This window comes from Monodon monoceros, unplaced genomic scaffold (assembly GCF_005190385.1).
Source record: "Monodon monoceros isolate NGI ecotype Baffin Bay Population unplaced genomic scaffold, NGI_Narwhal_1 Super_Scaffold_20, whole genome shotgun sequence".
NCBI classification, from domain to species: Eukaryota; Metazoa; Chordata; class Mammalia; order Artiodactyla; family Monodontidae; genus Monodon; species Monodon monoceros.
Genome location: NW_021703777.1, coordinates 422,030 through 444,070, shown reverse-complemented (window position 1 = coordinate 444,070; position 22,041 = coordinate 422,030). Strand labels below are relative to the sequence as shown.

Sequence of the window (22,041 nt, the reverse complement as noted above, 5' to 3'; positions counted from 1 at the left end):
GATTTCACTGGGATCTCAGAGTAAATACTAAATTAGCCTTACAGGGATTCATGATTCATTTAAGAATTATTGAAAGTGGGTCGTAGGCACTAGAAGCAAGTTTAAATGGGGCAAGGGTACTAACTGGCATTATGAGTGGTTTCGACATTTACGTAAGAATTAGTGATACATCATTTGAAAAAAACTACACCTATATAACCTAGTCACACCAAGAAACAGAGATAAAAATAACTAAATCAGATCATTCATTTAGTCTATTAAAAGAATGTGCCTTGACAAATAGCATTTATTCCAGGCATCTTGATGGACGGAATATCCAGTAACATATTTCTTCATTACTTCCTGAGAAAAAGCCAAGATTATAAGTATTTTATCCCAATAGATAGAGAGGAAACTGGGGATTAAACTGGTGGTTTGGACCAAAGTAGATAATTAATAGATGCATTTGATCTCAAACTTGCTGACTTATTTCAAAGGGAGTGTCATTGGCCTCGCTACTTGTCTCTGGATTTTTCAGCTTAACCACCATCTGGTACCATGTACCTGTCCCTGCACACACACACACACACACACACACACACACACACACACGCCATGGAGGCAAAAGCAAGTATATGTAAATAATGTAGAGACAAACTAGACAATATGATCCTTATAAGAAAATTGTAATTGAGACCAAAGAATAGTTCACTTCCATCAAGAACCTACTGCTTGCCGTAGATATGCACCCTCGGTCAAGTTGGCTGCACATTCCAGATTTCTTTGATAATATTTTGTACTCCCCTCATAACAGGAATTTCACTAGGTATTGACAGACTGAGCTAGAAAAAGAAGAAAGGAACTCCTGTGTGATCTAAACTCTTGATCTAACCCATTTTATGCCGAACGAACCAGGTCATTGCTTCCTCTGTTCACCTCTCCTTTCCTCTGGAAAGAACACTCCGCGCTACCTCAATTCTGCGGTGCGCTAGGGTGGGCTCTGGCTGCCAGACACGTGCCTTGGGGCTGGGGGGAGTCCAGAGGTGCAGGAAGAGGGACACAGCCTGAGGATGGAGCCGGTGCCCACAGGGCAGAGCGAGGCCAGCGCCGACAGAGAAGAAGAGGTGAGACAGAGGTCCTCCAAGGTTTGGGGAATGGCGTTCTCCAGGAGCTGGATCCATCCCGGTGCCTCCAGGCTCCCCAAGCCTCTCTCAATTCTGGGAGCTACGGGAGAAACTGCCCAATAAACCCCCTGCAGGTAAGTTTCCGATAGATTTCTGTCCTTGGTCACCAAGAGTCCTAACAAATACAAACAATGTTTCCAAAACAGTGTATGTCAAAAGACTAAAGTTTATTTACTATTTACAAAACTTTTTGATTGAACACATCTTTGTACAGAATGACACATTTTATTGCATAAAATATTTGAAATAGCTGAAGTTTACAAGCTTATAAGGTATGAAACAGAAAATTATTACATTAAATGGTTACATTGAGGTAAACACAGGGACATTGTCTCTAATAGGAAAACACTAGGTACAATGTTACAATGTAACTGAATTTCTTACTGTTGAGTCTGATATCATCACAAACATGAGGTAATAAAATTATTTTTAGGATTGAATCAGTGCTACACTGCTATATATGCTATATATATGTATAAACATGTATTACATTAGGAGTCTGCAGTCATGAAAATGCATAGACAATAAAGACCGCAGACTGAGAAATCAATGTTCTTCATAAGCTTGTGCGGATGACTCTAATCGGATTCATCACTGCTGAAGTAAGAGCTGTCACAGTATTCAGCTGTGTAAAGGAACTTATGGATAATTGGGTTCATCTTCGGTATCCAGTGTCGGGGAACCAGATATGTTGAGAGATTAAATAAATCTACAAACACCTTGTACCTGTCACTGGAGAAGCACATATATACAGATGTGTTAGACTTACTGACATGAAAGATTTTTAAATTTCTCAAATACTGATATTTTGCGATAAATAATTAGTATCCATTATTATATTGTATGTTCCATGTTGTGTATATCAAAGAGTATTAGTATTAAGATTGCTTCATCTTTATTCCACATCCAAGGTTCATGCCCATAAAACCATATTACGTGTTTCAGTGATCTGGACCAGGCTGGTCCAGATTAAAACCTAGAGCTTTATTATTGTCATGCTACCTTCACAAAGATAAGGGTGTGTCCTAGTTTCTGACTTTTAAAGGACAGGATGCAAAATTATAAATCGAAAGCACACAGAATTCCTAGCTGTTCATCGGAAAATATTTCCCACCCATTAAGTTGCTGCCAAGTAAGTGACATGAGTGCATTAATAAATTGAAATGCCATCTTAGATTTATAATAAATGTCTATAAGAGTGATTTTCACATTTAAAATTGCCATGTGTTTGTTAGTGAACTATTTTACCTTGCAGTTTTATAGCAGAAGAACGTTTGTCTTTGAAGTCAAATTTGCGTTCAAATTTTGCTCTTTCATTTGCAACTCATGTGACCCTGGGCAAGTTGTCTAAAGCTCAGTGTTTTGGTTTCTAACTCTGTAAGATAAAAACTACAATCCCTTCCTCTAACCAGGCCTTTGTGAAGATCTAATGAGAAAATGACACACCAGGAAGGCTGTTTGTGTTCACCGTTCCCACCACCCCTGATGGCTGTGCTCGTTTTGTACAATCATTTACAGTTTCATGCTGCTTACAGAATTTATTCCCAGGAAAAGAGAAAATGTGTAATGACTGTGAAAATTCAAACCAATAACTTTTGTGAATCATTCAGCCTAGCGTTTATTCCCGGGGAAACTGAAAATCTCTACAAATGATGAAAATAGAAACACTGTGTTTTATAACTTAGTCAATCAGGTAGTAAGAGTAGGGATGAAAATAGTGAATTATAAAGAATTTTGGAGTCACTTTGCTGTACAGCAGAAATTAACACAACATTGTAAATCAACTATACTTCAATAAAGTTAAAAAAAAAGAATTTTGGAGACTAAATCTAATTTATTCTCGATTCTCCTTTCCCGCGGGGCTCTGTAAGTTTCCCAGTTTTCAGATGTGTCTGTCTATCTGTATATCCATCTGTCTATAATACTGTGAATACTAAATAAAGTAAGAACATGAATGCCCTAGAAATCTCTCTAGCATGTTTGAAGTGCTCAGTAAATGTTGCTTTCTTTCCTTGTAAACAATATAAAAAGGCAGTCTCTGGAGCACATGGGAGTAGTGTTTATCCTATACAAGAGAGTCATCTCAGCAAACAAGAACCTATTTTCAGCTGTGTCATTCATCTGGCCAGGAGGACTTTGGCGGAATCAATGATACCCATCTTAGTCTAGCCCAGACCTGAGCCAGAATAAGTTGAAAACGCTTCTTGGGTTACCTGGTTCCTGCCCTCGCAGGTCATGCAGACATCGGTACCCCGCCCCCTCGCATCCCAGGATGCAATGATGAATTTCCAGAACTAAGGATGTTTGCAGTGACCTCCGAAGGCTCCCACAGGAGTCCCTTAATCTAAGGATACATGGGTTGCCGGCAGTCCAGACAGGAGGGAGTATAAGTGACTTTTCCTAGATAAGGCGCATCTCCGTGGGGAAAAAGGCGCTGGTGGGTCCCCGAGATGAGGAGGGATGCCCGGCTTACCTCACCGTGGAGCGCAGGTACTGGTACCCCGAGGACCCGCCGGTGCCCGCCTTGCTGCCCAGCATCCTGTGCACCACGCACACATGGTTGTCTAGACAGACACACGCGTTAGCTCCACGTGCGCCAAGGACAAGGGGTCGGTAACGATTATCACCTCCCCTTATCCCTCAGCCGTGTGGAAGACTCAGGTGTGAGCGGATGAGGGTGCGGGGCGGTTGCCCGGCGCCCCGCCTGGTCCAGGCTGCACGGGGCGTCCGTCCATCCTTACGCACGCTCAGCCCTCGGACGCCGTGGGCGGAGGCGCTGCGACTTACATGAGCCCTCGCTACTCGTGTCCTCATGGGGCCCTTCCTCCATGAGCTCGAACTATTGAAATTATATTTTCAAGTTGTACTGACGCCAAGAGGAGTGCATTGCTATTACAAGCGAAATCTGCTTCGACCCTAAGCCTGCTTGTTTCTTCTGTTTATCAAACACAGCGTCTTCCTGGGCCCACAGAGGAACCGTGAGCACTGGGCACTGCGCCTGCCGCGCCCTGGATGGGTCGGCCCTGAGAGCCGCTGCTCGGCTGCTTTTACGACGGAGCCCCACCCGCACCCACCGCCGTGGGGGAGGGGAGGGTGCCAGGGAGGAAGCAGCTCTGGGGGGTCCGGGGGGACTTACATCTCCACTTGGTCATGAGCGAGTCCATGTCCATGAGGGAGGTCAGCAGCTGGAAAGGGACCTGGAACCTGGGCTCTTCCCTGGGGCAGAAAAAGAATAATAATAGTAAATAATAGTAATAATAATAAAAAGTGTTCAGGCAAGTCCAGTGTGTCAGGAAGAAGACACATTCTACCATCTGTTGGGCCTGAAACAAACATCCCCTTGCCTCTTAGGAGCTGTGACAGCTCTGATCTCTCTCCCAGGCTTAGTTTCCTCATCTCATAAAAGGGCTTAACACCACTCATGTTGCAGCATGTGTGTAAGAGTCTAGAACATTCCTCGATAGACGTGAATTGACCAGCCAGAGTCGCACCTCACACCCCTTCTCATAAAAGGCAGACACGGACACCATCTCGGATTTTCTAGCCAATAACAGTCAGAAACTTCTTCCAGGCAAAGATGTTAAAACGTGAAAACAAAGACTGCTTGTTACAGCTCCCTCTGATATATTTGTTTCCTTTTTCATCTAATCCCCCAGTTCTCTCAGTGCATTTTCTGCCGAGGATACATAAGCCTGAATAGCATATGCTTACTAACATTTGAGGAAAACAGAAGGGTTTTTTATGCTGCCATTCTGAAATATAGATGGGACAGGATTAAAAAATAAACCCAAGTAAGTAAGACATGCAGTAAACACAGATTTTTTTACTTATTTATTTATTTTTTGCTTTTTACTAGTGTGCCATCTATTGCTCTGACACATTTAATCTATGAAACACAAAGATGGGCCGTTCACCCACGCGGCTAAGAGGACAGGACGTGGATGCCCCAGACACTGTGGATGGTGAAGACAGTTAGACTTGAAATTGCTGAACAAGGAGAACAACAGTTATAAGGTGTTTTCACTTCATTCTATTTCATTTTACAAAACAGGAATAACAACATCATTAAGTGACAGAACCCGTTTCATGGCTGAGTTTCTGAGACAGATTAAACTTTGGGTCCTTAGGACACTTAATGTACATAACACTCTGCAGAATTTAATGAAAAGGATATTGATTAATTTGTGTGTATTTTTATGTTTTTTTTACCCACCAGAGGTATAAAATTGGACTCTTACTATTTAAAATAAAGAAAAACCTCATGAAACTTCACAATTATTTTCTAAGCTTCCCCCCCCCCGCCAAATCTAAATGATTTTTTTAAAACTATGATTGCAATGTATAAGCTTTATACTGGATTTATTATCTGTATCTACTCCTCCATTTTTACTTCTAATTCACCTCTTTTGAGGATTCCCTGGCGGTCCAGTGGTTAGGACTCAGTGCTTTCACTACCAGGGGTACAGGTTCCATCCCTGGTTGGGGAACTAAGATCCCACAAGCCGTGCGGCACAGCCAAAGAAAACCAAAAATAAATAACTATCATGCTGTATGCCTTAATTCTCCTCTTTTGATTTGCTTTTACCTGTAAAAGTATATCATCAAGGCCCCCTGAAGTGCTTTGTATGATAGCCGTCTCTCTCCTGCAAGACACATAGCAAGTTTTAATTTAATAGGTAATTTAAGGCACTCATGTTCACTTGGCAATCATCACCTTAAATAATTGTGTCACATGTTTTTAGAAAAGAATGTGAATGTTCGTTGAAATATTTTATCCCTTAGCTTGAATTTGGAAAACTATCATTTAAAACATTATTTTAATATTAGATTTTAAAAGACAAATTTAAATATATATACATATATATCTATACACATACTTTAAATTCTCAAAACCTTTAAATAGGCAGGGTTAGAAATCAAGCAATAAACAGCCACATACAAAAGGACTTGACCTTTTTTCTTTTCCTAAATACTAAGTTCCTGTATCATTTATGAATACCTTATTGGAAATACTTCAAATAAATTATAGAATTATAAAATAAGGTTTATTAAATATATTTTAAGTCACTTAAAAAAAAAGAGAAACCTGGTATAGAAAATACTTAACTTCCACAACAAATGAAAAATTCCTTGTTCCTATGAGTGGAAATATCAGTGTGCATTTCTTCCCCCCAAGTAAGGTTTGACTTTTTGATCTCACGGTCTTACGTTCCAGGGGAAGGATCCTCGGAATAGAAATGCCTACCTTTACTAAGGAGATGCTCATGGCGTTTCTCATCAAATAAGGATAGTAACACCTCTTTCTGCTTCTGAAATTCAGCCTTTTGTTCCTCCTTTTCCTCTGACTCTTCCTTGGCCTTTGGGGAAAATACTGCATTAATATTCCCAAGAGAGGAGAGATCCTTATTTTAGAAAACATTGCTTGTGAGAAGAAACTAGCTGGGTGCAGAAAGGGTGTACTTAGGATATGTACTATATCATCTAACACTGCAGCTTGGAAATTACGGCTTATGAGACAGGACCTTCCTCATACCACTGGTTCTATACTTTTGTTTAAGTTTAAATGATTTGTTAAATCCAAATACTCTCTTCATAAATATCAAGAAAACTGGACTCAGATGGGCAAAGCTGGAGGTAACTACAAGTAGTCAATAATGGTCTAATTTTAGACAGCAATTATTTAATACAGGCAGTAAAGTAATTCCACTTAGGAAAAATTAAGAATTCCTAGTCAGAGATACTACTAATTCAACTGAAATTCTATCTTCAGTGCAGTATTCTAGAAATACAATTCCTTAGATATTTTCCACTGTTATATTTTTATTTATTTGATATCTATTTATTTGTTTAAGGAAATTCTTATTTTCCTGCTTACAACACATGTGCTACTTACAACTCAATTACTTGGGCTGGAGCAAAAATCCATTTCCCCAATTGTCTTCAATTCATCAGAACAACCACACTGTGTGGTGAGAATGTGTGTGCACACTATAGCCAATTGATTATTGATTTATTCAGTAAATAAGGCTAATGTGATAGAGATAAAAATCATGAGCAAAATTGAGTCCCTTGATCTCTATCTGGTGGGACTGAAACACTGAAAACTTAAGTTAAATTTCAACCATAGGCAGTGGTGTAAAGGAACAGTGTTGTCCATAATAACTTATAGTAGCAGAGAGGTTGGGTAAGAACATCCCGCAGAAGTTGTCCTTGAACCAAGACATTCAAATTATAGGGGTCCCAGAAGAAGAAGAGAAAAAGAAAGGGACTGAGGAAATATCTGAAGAGATTATAGCTAAAAACTTCCCTAATATGGGAAAGGAAATAGTCAATCAAGTCCAGGAAGCACAGAGAGTCCCATACAGGATAAATCCAAGGAGAAACATGCCAAGACACATATTAATCAAACTATCAAAAATTAAATACAAAAAAAAAATATTAAAAGCAGCAGGGAAAAAGCAACAAATAACACACAAGGGAATCCCCATAAGGTTAACAGCTGATCTTTCAACAGAAACTCTGCAAGCCAGAAGGGTGCGGCAGGACATCTTTAAAGTGATGAAAGGGAAAAATCTACAACCAAGATTACTCTACCCAGCAAGGATCCCTCATTCAGATCTGACAGAGAAATTAAAACCTTTACAGACAAGCAAAAGCTAAGAGAATTCAGCACCACCAAACCAGCTTTACAACAAACGCTAAAGGAATTTCTCTAGGCAGGAAACACAAGAGAAGGAAAAGACCTACAAAAACAAACCCAAAACAATTAAGAAAATGGTAATAGGAGCATACATATCGATAATTACTTTAAATGTAAATGGATTAAATGCTCCAACCAAAAGACATAGATTGGCTGAATGAATACAAAAACAATACCCATATATATGCTGTCTACAAGAAACCCACTTCAGACATAGGGACACATACAGACTGAAAGTGAGGGGATGGAAAATGATATTCTATGCAAATGGAAATCAAAAGAAAGCTGGAGTAGCAATTCTCATATCAGACAAAATAGACTTCAAAATAAAGACTATTACAAGAGACAAAGAAGGACACTACATAATGATCAAGGGATCAAACCAAGAAGAAGATAGAACAGTTGTAAATATTTATGCACCCAACATAGGAGCACCTCAATACATAAGGCAAATGCTAACAGCCATAAAAGGGGAAATCAACAGTAACACAACCATAGTAGGGAACTTTAACACCCCACTTTCACCAATGGACAGATCATCCAAAATGAAAATAAATAAGGAAACACAAGCTTTAAATGACATGTTAAACAACCTGAACTTAATTGGTATTTATAGGACATTCCATCCAAAAACAACAGAATACACTTTCTTCTCAAGTGTTCATGGAATATTCTCCAGGATAGATCATATCTTGGGTCACAAATCAAGCCTTGGTAAATTTAAGAAAACTGAAATCGTATCAAGTATCTTTTCTGACCACAACACTATGAGATTAGATATCAATTACAGGAAAAAAAATACAAACACATGGAGGCTAAACAATACACTACTAAATAACCAAGAGATCACTGAGGAAATCAAAAAATACCTAGAAATAAATGACGATGAAAACACGATGACCCAAAACCTATGGGAGGCAGCAAAAGCAGTTCTAATTTTGTTGTGGTCATCCATTTACAATGCTTGGTGTCAGTTTATTTATCTCTTGTAAAAAAAAAATACAGTGTGTGTGTGTGAAAAAAAAGTAGTTCTAAGAGGCAAGGTTATAGCAATACAATCCTACCTCAAGAAACAAGAAACATCTCAAGTAAACAACCTAACCGTATCCTAAAGCAATTAGAGAAAGAAGAACAAAACAAACCCAAAGTTAGCAGAAGGAAAGAAATCATAAAGATCAGATCAGAAATAAATGAAAAAGAAATGAAGGAAAAATTGCTAAGATCAATAAAACTAAAAGCTTGTTCTTTGAGAAGATAAACAAAATTGATAAACCATTAGCCAGACTCATCAAGAAAAAAAGGGAGAAGACTCAAATCTATAGAATTAGAAATGTAAAAGGAGAAGTAACAACTGACACTGAAGAAAATACAAAGGATAATCAGAAAAAACACAAGCAACTATATGCCAATAAAATGGACAATTTCTGGAAGAAATGGACAAATTCTTAGAAAACCACAACCTTCTGAAACTGAACCAGGAACAAATAGAAAATATAAACAGACCAATCACAAGCACTGAAATTGAAACTGTGATTAAAATCTCCCAACAAACAAAAGCCCAGGGCCAGATGGCTTCACAGGCAAATTCTAACAAACATTTAGAGAAAAGCTAACACCTACCCCTCTCAAACTTTTCCAAAATACAGCAAAGGGAGGAACACTCCCACACTCATTCTACAAGGCAAACATCAACCTGATACCAAAACAAGACAAAGATGTCCCCAAAAAAGAAAACTACAGGCCAATATCACTGATGAACATAGATGCAAAAATCCTCAACAAAGTACTAGCAAACAAATCCAACAGCACATAAAAGGATCATACACCATGACCAAGTAGGGTTTATCCCAGGAATGCAAGGATTCTTCAATATACGCAAATTAATCAGTGTGATATATATTTAAAAATTGAAGGAGAAAAACCATATGATCATCTCAATAGATGCAGAAAAAGCTTTTGACAAAATTCAACACCCATTTATGATAAAAACCCTCCAGAAAGCAGGCGTAGAGGGAACTTACCTCCTCATAATAAAGGCTATATATGAGAAACCCACAGCCAACATCATTCTCAATGGTGAAAAATTGAAACCATTTCCACTAAAATCAGGAACAAGACAAGGTTGCCCACTCCCACCCCCATTATTCAACATAGTTTTGGAAGTTGTAGCCACACCAATCAGAGAAGAAAAAGAAATAAAAGGGATACAAATTGGAAAAGAAGAAGTAAAACTTCTTCACTGTTTGCAGTGACATGATACTATACATAAAGAATCCTAAAGATGCTACCAGAAAACTACCAGAGCTAATCAATGTATTTGGTAAAGTAGCAGGATACAAAATTAACGCACAGAAATCTCTTGCATTCCTATACACTAATGCTGAAAAATCTGAAAGAGAAATTAAGGAAATACTCCCATTTACTATTGCAACAAAAAGAATAAAATACCTAGGAATAAACCTACCTAAGGAGACAAAAGACCTGTATGCAGAAAACTATAAGACACTGATGAAAGAAATTAAAGATGATACAAAGAGATGGCGAGATATACCATGTTCTTGGATTGGAAGAATCAACATTGTGAAAATGACTATACTACCCAAAGCAATCTACAGATTCAATGCAATCCCTATCAAACTACAAATGGCATTTTTCACAGAACTATAACAAAAACGTTCACAATTTGGATAGAAACACACAAGACCCCAAATAGCCAAAGCAACCTTGAGAAAGAAAAATGGAGCTGGAGGAATCAGGCTCCTAGACTTCAGACTATACTACAAAGCTACAGTCATCAAGACAGTATGGTACTGGCACAAAAACAAAAATATAGATCAATGGATCAGGATAGAAATCCCAGAGGTAAACCCACGCACATATGGTCACTTTATCTTTGATAAAGGAGGCAAGAATATACAATGGAGAAAAAACAGTCTCTTCAACAAGTGGTGTTGGGAAAACTAGACAGCTACCTGTAAAAGAATGAAATTAGAGCACTCCCTAACACCATACACAAAAATAAACTCAAAATGGATTACAGACCCAAATGTAAAGCCAGACACTTTAAAACTCTTAGAGGAAAACACAGGCAAAACACTCTATGACATAAATCACAGCAAGATCCTTTTTAACCCACCTCCTAGAGAAATGGAAATAAAAACAAAAATAAACAAATGAGACCTAATGAAACTTAAAAGCTTTTGCACAGCAAAGGAAACCATAACCAAGACGAAAAGACAACCCTCAGAATGGGAGAAAATATTTGCAGATGAAGCAATCGGCAAACGATTAATCTCCAAAATATACAAGCAGCTCATGCAGCTCAATATCAAAAAAACAAAAAAAAAATCCAAAAATGAGCAGAAGACCTAAATATACATTTCTCCAAAGAAGATATACAGATTGCCAACAAACACATGAAAGGATGCTCAACATCACTAATCATTAGAGACATGTAAATCAAAACCACAATGAGGTATCAACCTCACACCAGTCAAATGGCCATCATCGAAAATCTACAAACAATAAATGCTGGAGAGGGTGTGGAGAAAAGGGAACCCTCTTGCACTGTTGGTGGGAATGTAAATTGATACAGCCACTATGGAGAACAGTATGGAGGTTCCTTGAAAAACTGAAAATAGAATTACCATATGTCCCAGCAATCCCACTACTGGGCATATACCCTGAAAATACCGTAATTCAAAAAGAGTCGTGTACCACAATGTTCATTGCAGCTGTATTTACAATAACCAGGATATGGAAGCAACCTAAGTGTCCATTGACAGATGAATGGATAAAGATGTGGCACATATGTACAATGGAATATTACTCAGCCATAAAAACAAACGAAATTGAATTATTTGTAGTGAGGGGGATGCACCTAGAGTCTGTCATACAGAGTGAAGTAAGTCAGAAAGAGAAAAAGAAATACCATATGCTAACCCATATACATGGACTCTATGAAAAAAATGGTTCTGAGGAACCTAGGGGCAGGACAGGGATAAAGAGGCAGACGTAGAGAATGGACTTGAGGACACAGGGAGGGGGAAGGGTAAGCTGGGACGAAATGAGAGAGTGGCATGGACATATATACACTACCAAATGTAAAATAGATAGCTAGTGGGAGGCAGCTGCATAGCACAAGGAGACCAGCTCGGTGCTTTGTGACCACCTAGAGTGGTCTGATAGGGAGGGTGGGACGGAGACGCAAGAGGGAGGGGATATGGGGACATATGTATACATATAGCTGATTCACTTTGTTATACAGCAGAAACTAACACAACAATGTAAAGCAATTATCCTCCAATAAAGATGTTAAAAAAATAAAAAGTAAAAAAAGATTACAAATAAAATAGAATCCGCCTTCCAATGCAGGGGATGTGGGTTCGATCCCTGGTCAGGGAACTAAGATCCCACATGCCGCGGGGCAACAGCCCGGGCACCACAACTACTGACTGAGCCCATGCACTTTGGAGCCCGCGAGCCACAACTAGAGAGAATCCCGTGCACCTCAAGGAAGAGCCCCCACCCTACAACAAAAGATCCCGCCCCAACTAAGACCTGAAGCAGCCAAATAAATCGTTTTTTAAAAAGAAAGAAAAAAAGAAATTTAAGGAGCTAAGCTAAACAGTTGAGGATTACTCGTGTCTTAGCAGATGCTGAAGCAGTGGGTATAAACGAGTTCACTGGTGGAAGAGGACAGAGCGGGAATGCAAGGGATCTGAGCCCATGCCTTGTGAAAAGGAGAGAGAGAAGCAAGGGTCAGCACACTAGATGAAGACACAATGCTGATACCAAAACCATGGGGGAAAATGTTCAAGAAAGTGTAAGTAGTCATTAGTAGTAAAGCCAGTAGGAAGTGAAGTAAAATGGAGATAAAAGTGGTCATTGGATTTAGGTACCAGTGACCATTTGTGAATGAAGGACAGGAAGGCAGACTGAACCAGGGCTAGAATTAGATGGAGAAAAAGAAATAACCATGCTGACCGCTGTTCTAAATACTCTGCGAATGTGAATCTCATGTAATGTTCACAGTAATCCTATGAGGTAGATACTCATATTTTCTATTTTGCCAATGAAGGGAGTGAAGCAAAGAGAGGTTAGGTAGCAGGAGGGGTTCAATGGCACAGGGTCACCAAGCAGGGACGGGGGGACTTGACCCATGACTGTGGCATCAGGTCCCTGCTTTAAACACCTCGTGACACAGTCTCTCAAGGTGTAGAATTGAACCAACTCTTTCAAGAAATTTGGTCATGAAGAAAGGATATGGGGCCCATAATGTGAGGGAAATTGAGGAATCTACAATATATATTTTTTTAACTGAGAGAAACTTGACATTGTCTGAGAGCCAATAAGAAGAACTCAGCAGACACATCAGAGTGAAGGAAAGTTATATGGCTTAGTGTATTGGATCACTGGTCCTTTGTGAGCCCACTTCTGTCTAGAACTGGTCATAACATGATATGTTCAATATAAATGAGAAAGGTCTATTAGTCTCATCTATTCAAAGTCTTGCTTACAATCAACTTCTTCATTTAATTTTTATTGCACATCAGTAAAATTAAATCAATCATGTCATATATTCCAAGCAGATGCATTTGTGAAAGAATATGAGGAAAATGAAAGATTAATAGAAAATGGTTAAAATGAAATTCCCAGTACTTCTCCTGTAGCAAACTTATGTTTACTTATGGCTTCACAAATACCTGAATTCTTGTGAATTCTTCTTCCAGGCCTTTGACAATGTTGTTTTCAAACTTTCTCCAGAAGTTAAATCCATGTGGCTCTAAACCTGGGGTTCTTTCCAGCCATGCCTGAAATAAATATTTTTCAAGTAAATGCATTGTAAAATTTAAAATATGTAAAATGCTTCGTAACAAACATTTATGAACTTGAAATAGAAAATTTTCATGGTTTTGAGAAACATACACCCTAAGTTTTTTTGTGTGTAAATATTTCTCTTTCCCTTCAATTTCTTCATCTATAAAATAGCAATATTTTATTCTCCTAATCTTAAAGGAAATCACATTAAAGATATTTACTCTTTATTAAGAAATATATTATTACAGAAATCCCAATTTTTTTCTATAAATCTATGAACATATTTATACATTCTTTTAATGAGGGCTTCTGGTTTATTCTCAAAATAGTTTATGTCTTAGGAGCTGAAGGAATCATGACATGTATGAGATATGATTTCTTCTAAACGCAGGGACATTGTACTCTTAGCAACTTTGAAGTCAACTGACTGCTCAATTATTTTAAGATGCCACAGGATTTTTAATCTAGAAATAAAAGCGAATCTGTGCATCTCTGTGGGTTCTCACTTAGCCTATTTTTCGTTTTGAAATTAGCTTTCTGATTCTTTCTCTATCTTTATAAGCCATTAAATAGCATTATCTATAATTTATTAACCTAAATCTACACTTACAATGCCCAGGGGATTAGTGAGCAGAGTATAATTCACTAAAATAAAAACTGAATTTGCAAAGGAAAAGACTTTGTCATGGAAATCAAGACTATACAATCCTTATTTAATAATTTACTTATGCAAAAACAAATTAATAATTCCTCAAGGCCATTTACAGACCCACAGAGAAGTAAGATATGAAGGGAAAGAATTCTGAAGGATAGAATCTTAGTGACTTAGTTTAATTAAGAAACACAACTTGTGGAACTTTTCAATTATGGAATATTTTAAAGAAACAAATCTCATTCAATAAATAACCATACCCAATTTAAAAATCAGCTAATCCAATGTTGCTTAGCAGAAATATTTAAAAGGATTGTTATAATAAGATAAGGAGGTTATTAAATATTAACATATCATTGATTATATAAATTTCTCTGAAGTTCTCAAGAGAGCTTTTAATATTTTAATTAGTGGAATTTACCAGCTAAAGTATTTCTATAAATTCATTCTTCTCTTATTTGCAATGAACGCGACCCAACTTTGATATGAATTTTAAAATCCGGGTGTCGCAGAAGCTCAAGTAACCAGGTGTGCTGAGCTAGGCGTTCCCAGTGGCCTTTGCACACACACCTCCACCAGCTGCAGGAGGGTCCTTTCCTGCTCGGACTTCAGTAGTAACTCGTTGTCTTCTCCCCTGAAGTTATCACGGTAGTGTCTTCTGTTGTAAGGGACCCTCAAGCTCTGAAGAACCCCTATCTTGTTTTCTAACAGTCGGAACTGCAGACTCTGGAAGCCTGATGCCGGGAATAAGTACTCTCTGTGAGAACAGGTCGGGGAGGACAGAAGAGGAGGGAGGAGATTGTTGTCATGGTCAATCGCCGCAAGGGTCTCTTCTGTTGGGAAAGGTGGTCAGTGTGACTCTCCCAGGCATCACCACACACAGACACACAACTGCCTGTCGTTGGACCCAGGACTTGGACTTCACCGAACTCAGGACAACGAGGTCCTAGCCATCATTGTCACTGTCAGTTGATGTTTGTGTATGTATATACACATATGTGTATGTATGTGTGTGTTTATCTATGTGTGTGTGTCTACATGTGAACTTATACATACACATGCAGACACGTACATGCATGTGTGTATACTAAGCTTTTCCTAAGATAAAGACAGGTGAACACTGAGCAATATTTTTCATTCAATAGTGCTAAAAGTTTCTTTATAAGTATTATTCAAGGGCATTCCCTGGCAGTCCAGCGGTTAGGGCTTGGCGCTTTTACTGCGGTGGCCCAGGGACAATCTCTGGTGGGGAAAATCCCACAAGCCATGCAGCCAAAAAAATATATATTATTCCATTTCTCTTTAAAGTTCAATTCATTAATCTCACTACCTAGTATTATTATGAGCACTGGTGAGACCCTACAAGTAAAGTGAATGGGATGTTGCCTAGCACAAAATAGGGCATCACAAGGTGTGAGTACTCCCACCCCACATAACTCTCACATCCTTACAAATTTCCTTCATCTAACTGGTACTAAAACTTCAAGTTGTTAAATATACTACAAAGAAATGCTACCACTTTTCATTTGATCGTCAAATATGTAGAAGACACTGTCTGTTCCATCAGTAAATGCACCTGACGCTCTTAGGAAGATTTCTTCTCAAATTTTGGTTATGAGAAAAGATTTCATAGATAGATAGATAGATATCTTCCTGGATATGTACCTCTAAAATTTATAGTTCAACTGTTCAATATTCTGTAATAACCTAAATGGGAAAAGAACTTGAAAAAGAATAGATACGTGTATATGTATAACTGAATCATTTAGCTGTACACCAGAAACTAACACACCTGAGTATAGCTGTTAATCGACTATACTCCAATATAAAATAAAAATTTAAAAATATTAAAAAATAAAATTTATAGTTTAATCCATAACTTACACGGACATGTTTCTTTATATGTCACTCCTGTTTCTCTTTTATTTTTAGTTTTTAATCATTTAACTTTAGTTATGTGTATTATATCAGCCTTTTTAGCCATTTTGGTAAGTCGTCTAAAATCCTTTTGGGATGAAAATTGGGCACACACGATGAATTGAAATTCACGGACCGTGCTGCGTTCACATGTAAGAGGAAAGGGATGAAGTATTTTCAGTAGCTGCTTAAATGCGTGTGGTGATGATTCCCGAGTGCTCCCAGTGACAAAGTGTCAGCAGGACAGGCTTCTTACGTCACAGCACACACGTTCTCTCCAGCCCATCAGAATGGGAGGGTAACCCCTGCGTGTTGACAAAGCCGCGTGCACACCTGAAGTCGTTGAAGTCCAAGGCTGTCATGGTCTCCAGGACGGAAAACTGCTGGACCAAGAGCTTGAGGATCACGCCCACTCGGTGCATTCGGGTCACCACCTTCAGCATGTTCCTCTCATCCCTGACCTGGGGGTTAGGAGATGAACAGAGTCCTCAGGCCTCAGTTCTGGAAGACACTAAATAGAGTGTAAATAACAATGTGTTCCTGTTAATGCCGTCTCTACTCTAAGGAGGAACCTTGGCACTAAAATGTGCCTTAGGTCGACACTGAACGAACAGCAGCTCTGAATTGCGTACAAGGAACGTCTGCAACCTCAAAATCATTTTTTTCTTTAAAAATAGAAAACTACATGGAAGCAAGTTTTAAGTAAATTCTGGACCACAACTCCCACCGATTCCTTAGCAAATGTCTCTGTTAGTTTTGCTTTAAGGAATAAAGTCCAGGGGAACATGGGGACCTGTGCGTGCAGGTTAAGCAGACCCCTGGGTCCGTGGGCTCCGCCCTGAGGCGGGAGTTGCCGCTGAGACGGATGGGGTTTGCGTTCACAGGTACGAGGAGGGCACTGTCCGAGGATGGATGTTCTCTCCTCCCTGCCCCCTTGGCGCAGGGGCTCCGAGCTGGGGGACCCAAGGCTGGGTCCTCTGTCCTCCAAGGGCGGAGGAAGGTGTGGGCAGGATGCGGGCTGGGAGGGAGGCTGTGGGAGCTTCGCGGGGCGCCCCTCTCTGCCCTCCCCCGCATCCCCTCCCACTTTCCCCTCCTCTTTCTCTCCGTCTCCTTTCCTCACCATTGCTCCTGTCTTCCCATGCAGACGTTCAGTAGAAATACAATTCTGGTACCTACCGATGAACGAATCGGCATTAGCTGTCCTGGCAATCCACCATCGTTCGTCATAACTTTTTTTTAAGGGAAAAATATAGAGTTCTAAGCAAGGGGCTTGAAACTAAAATTGGAAAGGAACCTTGAAGCAAGGTGATGACGAGGCTGGGAAGATGTGACTAAACTCTTCTCCGCTACAAACTTTTTTCCCCCGTTATGTTATAATTCCACCATTTGGTGTTAAACTTTTCCCATTAATAACACTTTCTACTTTCTCCAAGAAAAGTATGAAAACGATATTGTGACATGGCAACTCACGTGGCCATGCTGAAAGATCTCGCGAACAGAATCCAGTTCCCAGAGGATCTGCTTAAACCAGAGTTCATAAGCTGCGAGGGGAAAATCATTGTCAGTTGGAAAGTGATGGGAGCCTTTTGACCATAATAATATGAAAGGCCCTGTTAACACACTGAAAGAGAAATCAAAATGGAACTTAAAATTCAATAAAGGCCAATATAGCCCCATTTTATGCTACAAACAAATATTAGTGATACAGTTATAACAGCCTCCTTTTATTGAGTGCTTGAATATGCCAGGCGTGTTATCCATATGCTTTACGTTATTTTCCAAACGACTTCTCTCAACAAAATATTGTTAATGTCCTTGAGGATATAGCACGTAAACTAAATCCAACTTCCCGTGTGGAAGCTGGAGGTGTGTGGAGAAGTGGAAGTGATACTAAACTTCTATAGAGTGAGACCCTAATACACATTAACCTAATGTGTACGACAACATATTTGTTTCTAGGGACTTGGACCCTATGGGGAGGACAAGCTATGAACAGGCTGAAACTCTGTCACACTCATCTATTTCCCTCAGTTCCTAGCACAGAGTTTGGCGTAAGATAAATGCTGGGTGATTATTATATAAATAGATGAACTAAACAGCCAGTGTAATTAGAGGAGCATGGAAACCAATCACCTTAGTGATCGCTAGTGTCTTCTCTTTGGGCACAGGCTGTGCTTCTGTACTAATGAAGGGGATCAAATTATACCTCTAAATTACATTTAAGGAGACTTTCAGAAATCTATTTTCCATATGTGGACAAAAAGAGCAAACCAAATATATTTTCGGATCAGTTTGTGAGTCACGTTTTCAGGTTTAACTTTGTGTAGCTGGTCCCATGACCCACTGACCACGTGTTCTGATGGAAGGAAAGTCTCCCCATCAGACGATAGGTGCTACCATTCGTTGTGTGTTGACTGTGTGCTCTACCTTGAGCTCAGTGCTGAGCGCACGTTACTCGTGTCATCCTCACAACTCTGTGCATGAGAGGAAACAATCATTCTTTCCATTGTGCAGGTGGGGAAATGGCGAGAATTACTGGTCAAGAAACCTGACCGAGGTTCCACCATCTTTAATGGTAGAGATGGGATTCGAAACAAATTTCTGATTCCCAGCATGTGCTGCCCTGCGGTGATTCCTCCCCTGCTGATTTTGCCTTCGAGCCACTGATAATGTCAACATAAAAAAACAGGAGAAGTAACACATTAGCCTCATTATTTTCCATTTTTAATTTTGTTTAACTCAAAGGAGACGATCATATTAGCCAGTCCGTGAAGAAAACAATCATTTGAGGGAAAGGCACAAAGAATCGATAGGACAAGGAAACATCTAGAAACGCAGCACCGACCCGCATGAGTCACTGGGCCCTGGTCAGCCAGAGGGCAGTATTATGACACCAACAATCTTAGAGGAAATCTAAAGGTTTGGGGGTCACAGACCTCTGAAAGACATGTTTGTGAAATTTTGCACAAAATTTCAGAGTTCAGGGACTTCCTAAACTTCCAAAGTCAAGGACTCTACGTTAAAAACCGCTACCCAGAAGCAGAAGTATGGAGAGTAGGAACACACATTTTAGACAAAATTCACATTCCTATTCAGTACCAGCTCTCTGTAGGATATGTAAAGTTACAGTAAATGTGAGGGATCTGTTTCTTGAAAATAGTCTCCTAACGTTCCAAGTGGAAAAAAGTGACATCTTAGCTTGCAAATTCTTCGTGAATTCCAAGAGATAGAAAGCCCCCTTGGGTTTAGGACAGAGTCCTAACTGATCCAACAAGCACCGAGGTAGCAGAAAGAAGACTTATAAATCACAGAAGGAGGTCCTATGAGAACTTATCTGGTAGCGAAGTATTCGCAAGCATCCTAACGACAGTGATTTCTTAGTCCTCCACCGTCTTACAGGTAAAAGTGTGCTATCTTTCCTCATTACTGATGGAAAATTCCTATGAATAGCTACTGTCCAATCTTGTGTGCAACTTACCTTGATGAGTTATGATGAAAAGATGCTCATCATGGATTTTATTTCCTTTTATTTCACTTTGAAGTTCCTGTGCATTCAAAACTTTTTCCAACTTTAAACAAAAAAATAGAAACACTGATTTTGTAGAAACTTCAGGTACAAGATGAATAAGTTATGTGGATCTAACGTATAGCATAGTGATTATAGTTAATGGCAATGCATTACATACTAGGTCTTAAGTGTTCTCACCGCAAAAAAAAGAAATGGCTATTATGTGACTTGATGCATGTTAATGCTCTGGTGGTAATCACTTTGCCATATATAAGTGTATCAAATCAACGTGCGTGCACCTTAAACTTATGCAATGTTATATGTTAATTATATCTTGATAAAGCTGGAAAAAAGATTACAAAGAAAGACTGATTTTGAAATCGCAAAACTAGATTTTTACCAACTTTAATAAATAGAATACAATACTGAAAAAAGTCCCCCAAATCCCAAATGCTCAGGAACCAATCTACTTTCTTTTAAACAATTAATGTGTCTTCATAAAGAGTGAGTTGAATTTATGAGTTTTACTCTTTTCAGAAGAAAGTATATTTGGTAGGAATCTATCGTAACAAATGCTGTTACCCTCACTGAGAAATTATGTCCCTTCCATCTCTTGCCCCATCTCTTGACCCTCATGTCCCTTCCATTTATAAAAGCTTCATAGCTTGCTTAGTCTACTGTGTGTCCGCTGCTCTTTTATTCTCCTAAAGAGTCGATTCTAAGACCTTAACGTTGCCTGTCAGCTCATGCTTAGAAACCCACCAACAAGGGCATCAAGGGCTCTAATCACTTCACGTCTTAAAAATAATCTCCAGGGACTTCCTTGGCAGTCCAGCGGTTAAGAGTCCACGCTTCCACCTCGGGGGCATGGGTTCAATCCCTGGTCGGGGAACTAAGATCCCACATGCGGCGTGGCATGGTCAAAAAAAAAAAAAAGAGAGAAAAATAATCTCCAAATGCCTCTTTGTAACATCTTTCTTTCATCTAAACATACGCCTTCAACATTTCTAGTTTACGATAAAGAATTTAAAAGAGAAAATGTTCTGGCTACATTTGCAATTATCTAGGCTGGGATTCAGTAACCAGGTCTCAGGTATACAAGTTGTGCAATGCCTGCCAGTTATCTGCGCTTTATCTTATCCCATGTGTCCTCGGCCTGGATTCTGCATTCTCTGCTTTCATTGTATTTCTGTCAGGCAGGTGAATCTTCACATACGAGTCTCTTGACTTGTTCTAACAAAACTTGAAAAAGCATACATGTGTATGAAAAGAGATATCTTTAGGCCCAGAAAACTATTTGACGACCGAGAAGACAAACAAACAAAAACCCCAACATGAAAATGTCACCTAGCGCTTAGCAGTGAAAGCTCCTCCTTGTGAGGACTCTGCCACTTACTTGCAGGTAGTTCCCATAGATAAGTCCCCCTTTACTGGCTCTATTCACACCCATTTGTGATTTGTCTTCTTCACTGCCTTGTACAGAGAGGTTTTTAAAAGCATATCTGCAGATGAAAAAGTGAGAAGAAAAAAACAGCTTGAAAAAGAACAGTAACTAATCATAGGAGTGACGAGAATTCCCTTATTGCTAACCTTTCAAAGTAGATTATTAAACAAGGGAAGAAGGGTGACAGTGTTCACCCTTGCTTTTGAAATTCTGAAATTAGTGTTCATACTTGACATCCCTAAGAGCTTACCCAGACTTAGGATAGAGGTAAATACTCACCCAAAGCTGCTTCCTAAACATGGGCACCCACTCATGGTGAAGACGTGCTGTCACAGGAGCCCTGAGCTTTGCCTCTGGCCGGGTGATGTCTTTGCCCCCCAGATGTTCCACAGCTGCCTTTTATGAACCCTGCCCACCCTGCCCAGCCAATCAGCCCCTCTGTGTCTCTTACCAAGGCTCTTGTTTCAGCTGGAACAGAAGCTGAACTTTGGTAAACGTTAGAGTGGATTTGTGTTTGGGACAGTTTGTTTGCTAGAAGTGTGAGTGTTCTGCCTAACAATATTGGACCTGTCAACTTCTGCTTTCATATCCACAGTAGCAAGCAACAAATAACTCGGTAAGAGGCAAAGGGAACAACCCAAAGATTTAACTATTCTGTTCCAAGAGCACATTTTCATAGTGTTACAGTGTATAAGAGGATGAGCTTGTACACTGTATGAGAAAAACAAATATTTATTCTCTCAGTCTCAGATTTGAATATTCTTACAACTCCTCAGCTACAAACGGACCTCGAAAGTCTCTGGGGAAAGAAATTCGTTATGTAACAGACGCAGGATT

The 22,041-nt window shown here is 39.4% G+C and overlaps 1 protein-coding gene across 1 annotated transcript; it reads right to left on the bottom strand.

The window, feature by feature from the left end:
- Positions 1-1,368: 1,368 nt before the first annotated feature.
- TDO2 (tryptophan 2,3-dioxygenase) lies at positions 1,369-21,580 on the bottom strand. Its single transcript, XM_029234838.1, has 12 exons — positions 21,484-21,580; positions 21,157-21,262; positions 19,731-19,821; positions 17,723-17,793; positions 16,586-16,713; positions 14,906-15,092; positions 13,569-13,676; positions 6,409-6,520; positions 5,749-5,806; positions 4,300-4,379; positions 3,637-3,727; positions 1,369-1,895 (listed from the first exon to the last, which is right to left on the bottom strand). Exons 1-12 carry the CDS (start codon positions 21,516-21,518, stop codon positions 1,742-1,744), a joined length of 1,221 nt encoding a protein of 406 aa, XP_029090671.1. The 5' UTR covers positions 21,519-21,580; the 3' UTR covers positions 1,369-1,741.
- Between the last annotated feature and the right edge of the window lie 461 nt (positions 21,581-22,041).

What these genes read in the sequence shown, in the direction of transcription:
- TDO2 (XM_029234838.1), bottom strand. Translation starts at nt 21,518, where the DNA reads ATGAGTGGGTGCCCATGTTTAGGAAGCAGCTTTGG. An exon ending in TGAGCATCTCCTTAGTAAAG is followed by an intron (nt 5,807 to 6,408) that starts GTAGGCATTTCT and finishes TGTGTCTTGCAG; the next exon opens with GAGAGAGACGGCTATCATAC. An exon ending in GCTCATGACCAAGTGGAGAT is followed by an intron (nt 3,728 to 4,299) that starts GTAAGTCCCCCC and finishes GTGTCTGTCTAG; the next exon opens with ACAACCATGTGTGCGTGGTG.